Source organism: Pholcus phalangioides, unplaced genomic scaffold, assembly GCF_987345545.1.
Source record: "Pholcus phalangioides strain wild (caught in Gottingen) unplaced genomic scaffold, Ppha-v1.0 ptg000022l_1, whole genome shotgun sequence".
NCBI lineage: Eukaryota > Metazoa > Arthropoda > Arachnida > Araneae > Pholcidae > Pholcus > Pholcus phalangioides.
Genome location: NW_028301615.1, coordinates 5,186,416 through 5,188,044, shown reverse-complemented (window position 1 = coordinate 5,188,044; position 1,629 = coordinate 5,186,416). Strand labels below are relative to the sequence as shown.

The window sequence follows — 1,629 nt, the reverse complement described above, 5'->3', positions numbered from 1 at the left end:
TTTGAAAATGGTCTTTATATGATGTTTTTTCATGACCTTGCTGATTCTTGCCGTCACTCCGGGGATAAAAGGCAGCACAGCTTTTCCAATTGATTGTGACTGCTCTTTTTCCGTTGGTGATTCCTTGATGGAGCGCAAGGCTTTCTTGATGTCGTCTTTTGTGTACCCATTAGAGCGGAAAACTGTTAAGTGCTCAATCTCTTTACCTAGATCTTTTCCTTCACATAGTCTTCTTGCCCTCTCGATCAAGGTTTTCAATACGCCTCATTTTTGATGAGGATGATGATTGGAGAGCTTATGAACATATTTGTTGGTGTGAGTAGGCTTGCGATAGATGCTGTGGCCTAAACGTCGACCTTGACGGCTGGCCAGAACGTCCAAGAACGGGATCTGTCCTTCTTTCTCTATTTCCATAGTGAACTTCATGTTCTCATGAATTCCGTTGAGATGGTGCAAGAATCGGTGAAGATTTTCTTCACCATGCCCCCAAACAACGAATGTATCGTCAATGTAGCAGAGCCAAATTGTTGGTTTGAGAGGCGCTGTTGTTACTGCCTGCTCCTCGAATTTTTCCATAAAGAAGTTGGCAACTACCGGGCTCAAGGGGCTTCCCATAGCTACTCCATCCGTCTGTTCATAGATGATGTTGTTCCAGGTGAAATAGGTTGTAGTAAGGCAAAGCTGGAAAAGGCCTACTATATCTTTTTGGAATATTTCATCGAGTAGTGCTAAGACGTCTTTCAGTGGCACCTTGGTGAACAATGATACGATGTCGAAGCTCTCCAGTATATCATCAGGTTGCAAGTTGATATTTCTTATTTTTTCGACGAAGTGACCAGAATCTTTCACAAATATGCTTGTTTTTCCTATGTGCGGCTGCAAGATGGTGGTTAACACCTTGGCTAGATTGTAGGTGGGAGATCCAATGGAACTCACAATCGGCCGCAGCAGAACCAGTTCTTTATGTATTTTCGGCAAACCATAAATGCGAGGAGAAAGTGCTTCTGTTCTGCAGATACCTTTTTTCTCATTCTCAGGTAAAGACGAGGATTTTACCAAACTGTTCATCTTCCTCAGGATCTTTTGTGTTGGGTCTTTTTTGAGCACTCTATACGTTGATGGATCCAAGAGTTCTGTCAGTTTACGGCCGTATTCTTCTGTCTTCATTATTACCGTTGCATTTCCCTTGTCTGCTGACAGAATGAGAATATCTTTATCAGAGTTGAGGCTCCTAATCGCTCGTAGTTCGGCTGCTTTTAGATTTTTCCGGGGTGGCTTGGCTCTTGTCAGAATTCTGGATGTTTCTACTCGTATTTCTTCTGCTTGCTCTTCTGGCATGTTTCTCATGTACTGCTTCAACATTTGCGATGATTTCTTCATTGGGAATTTCCCGTGGGGTGATGGCAAAATTTCCTCCCTTGGCGAGCACTGACACTTCGTTTTCTGTAAGCACTCGATCTGTCAAGTTCACCACAGTCTTTTTCATGTCCATGGGTGGATGCTCAAACCGGCATTGGTTGATCTTATGAAACTTCACTTTTTGACGTTCTGTGTTGCGGTTGATGTGGTTCTCCATACTCCTGTACGTGATCCCATCGATTTTATTCCAGTACTCGGGACTCGGCTTGC

General features: G+C 43.5%; 1 protein-coding gene across 1 annotated transcript; it reads right to left on the bottom strand.

Moving 5' to 3' along the window:
- Positions 1 to 264: 264 nt before the first annotated feature.
- On the bottom strand, positions 265 to 1,380 carry LOC149069392 (uncharacterized). The gene has a single exon (XM_089250027.1). The coding sequence runs from the start codon at positions 1,378 to 1,380 to the stop codon at positions 265 to 267; it is 1,116 nt and encodes a 371-aa protein (XP_089106153.1).
- Positions 1,381 to 1,629: the final 249 nt, after the last annotated feature.